Below are 2,718 nucleotides of genomic sequence, written 5' to 3'. Positions count from 1 at the left end.
TCCTTTCTGCTCCTCCACCATGAGATGAGCAGCCTGCTGCACCGCATGCTCCTTCTATAACTCACGGTCCCATCACAGGACCAAGAACAATGGGTCTGCAAGCCAAGGACTAGACCTTCCAAAACCAAGAGCCGGTACAAACCTTTCTCTTCATAAGTTGACTACAGCGGGTACTTGTTACAGTAATGGAAAGCTAGTTAGCATGCTTGCGTTTAATTCTTCATTGACAAATCCAGTACAAATGCCCCCCAAATATATCATTTTACTAACTGTACAGTGCAAATGAAGGTTGTGGTGTTTACAGGTTTGATTACCTGATATTGAAGGAACAAACACCCATGGCCATGTGTGCTGAAGCAGAAGCACAACCACAAATCCCATGTTCTGTTTTTCTCTCCTACACAGCTGTGAAGTTTGGAAGGATGTCCAAGAAACAAAGGGACAGCCTGTATGCGGAGGTGCAGAAGCACCAGCAGCGGCTGCAGGAGCAGCGGCAGCAGCAGAGCGGGGAGGCAGAGGCCCTTGCCAGGGTCTACAGCAGCAGCATCAGCAATGGTCTGAGCAACCTGAGCAGTGAGACCAGCGGCGCTTACACCAACGGGCACGTCATCGATCTGCCCAAGTCCGAGGGGTACTACAGCGTGGATTCGGGCCAGCCGTCCCCTGATCAGTCAGGACTTGACATGACTGGGATTAAACAGATAAAGCAAGAACCCATCTATGACCTCACCTCGGTACCCAACTTGTTTACCTATAGCTCTTTCAACAATGGGCAGTTAGCACCAGGCATAACCATGAGTGAAATTGGTAAGTGGAAACATCCTCCAAGTTTTGCTTTTCAGAAATGCTGCTTTGAAGGTGCATTACCCTAATGAGGCGGGCCATTTTCTTAGATCTAAGTGGAATTACTTGCATTTGTGGCTTCTACTGAGAAAATAAAATGATTTTAAAATATGACCTAATAAAAATCATTGCTCCCTTGCCCCATAAAAGCTTATTTCAAGTAAAAAAAAAAAAAAGAGAGAGAGAAGAAATTATAAATAGAAAGATGCTATCTGTAAAGAAAGAACAGATGCTATGTGTTCAATTTGGGTTCTCACCAAAAGAAATAAATGTTATTGGTATAAGCAGGAAAATTTCAGTAAGTACCTAAAGTGATGCTATTAAAAGTGAGCTAGCAAAAAAGGCATAAAAATAATGCGGAATAACCAAATGAACAGGGCCCTATTCCCAGTGTAAGGTAACTGGAGACAAAACTTAGCCAACGATCCTTTACGTCCCTCACTGTGAAGGAGGACAGACTGGTAAAGCTCTTGAAGTCCACATTCAAGGATTCTAAATGACAGCAATGAAAGAATGTGGTTTGGAAGGTGACAGAGCACAGGAGTGACAATGGAGCTGGTCACAGGCACAACAGACAGCAGACTCGATGCACTCGGCCACCTGATCCTGCTCTGGCCACGACGCCCTTTAGTTCCTCAGGGATGCTCGTCAAAGGCCCATCCTTAGCAAGCTCTCTTCCAACCTGCTGCCACTTTGTCTCACTCCATTACTCTCCACAGTCTACTGAATGTTTAACTAGTTAATCTCATTAACTAACTGCCATAAAAATATTGATGTAGACTACCTCGTTACCCTCCTGGCACAAATGCACCTAGGGAGCTAAGCTTTATGCCAGCCTCTGCCGTAGCATGAGGGCATGGGCGGGGAGCCGATGGGGTCAGGACCTCCAAGGCTCCTCACTCCCCAGCCAAGAGGCAACATGGCACAGTGAGGGTGAACACAGCTCCCTGAGTTGAAACCCTGGCTTGATGGCTTCTTATTGAAGCAAGAGCAAGTTTCCCTGTTCCAGGTTACACATCCTTAAAAAGAAGAAAATATTAATTCATAGTTCACAGGGAGGTTGTAATAATTACAGCACTTGGCACACACTTGATAACTCCTGTTACTGTCATTCAGATGCTACATGCTTAGTCACTTTCCAATAGTTGCCTACAGCCCACATGTGTTTTCAGTTAAGTTGCCATGGCTATATTCTTGGCAACTGGTACCATCCTGTTGAAAAAGAAGTGATGCTCCACAACTGTAAACCTGAAATATTCTTTCTCCCTTACAGCAGTTCCACCCATGACAGGGAGTAAAGTTGACAAAGCACCCATGATAATTTTCACTTCTGAGAGACAGAATTAAATCCGCTAGAATAACAAAAATATGCAATTATTGCTATTATCCTTAACCTTTTGCCGTATTGCAACTACTTCACAGACATCTTAAAGAAAAAGCAAAAATATGATTGTCATTGTATTACACAAATGTCTCTGGACAGTCCAGTGTCCTGTGGTCCCTCTCTGATCGAGACTGAATCCACTCCCAGCATTCTGAGTCCTGTGTCTTTAGCAGTTAAGCACCTACTTGCTAGGGGTTTCATAGTCACAACCTGCACTGGCACCTAATAAGATGGATTTCTTTTATTCTTTCTTCCTTTTCTTTCTTTTTTTTTATTTTATGGAAGGGTCTACAGGGTGTTCAGGGTCTCACTACTAGATTGGACTCATAGTGATCCGCCTGTTTACAGCCTCCCAAGAGCTGGGATTACAGGTGCGCACCTCGACGTCCAGTATCAACTGCTATCTCAGCGCGCCCCAGGAGTGGGACCGACATGTCAGGCCTGGGGATCGAATCCCTGGCTCCTGCGCCTGCATGTAGATGTTTTAATAC

The 2,718-nt window shown here is 44.9% G+C and overlaps 1 protein-coding gene across 2 annotated transcripts in view; it reads left to right on the top strand.

Annotated features, from left to right (window-relative positions):
• The window catches only part of Rorb (RAR related orphan receptor B), a 194,590-nt gene that overhangs the window by 155,972 nt on the left and 35,900 nt on the right, over nucleotides 1-2,718 (top strand). For both annotated transcript variants that reach the window (XM_004638123.2, XM_023722995.1), the window contains exon 4: nucleotides 406-807. In XM_004638123.2, coding sequence (XP_004638180.1) covers nucleotides 406-807 — 402 coding nt within the window. The remainder of the gene's footprint in view (nucleotides 1-405; nucleotides 808-2,718) is intronic.

This window comes from Octodon degus, unplaced genomic scaffold (genome assembly GCF_000260255.1).
Source record: "Octodon degus isolate 3935 unplaced genomic scaffold, OctDeg1.0 scaffold00095, whole genome shotgun sequence".
Classification (NCBI taxonomy): domain Eukaryota; kingdom Metazoa; phylum Chordata; class Mammalia; order Rodentia; family Octodontidae; genus Octodon; species Octodon degus.
This window is presented reverse-complemented; position numbering and strand designations above follow the sequence as displayed.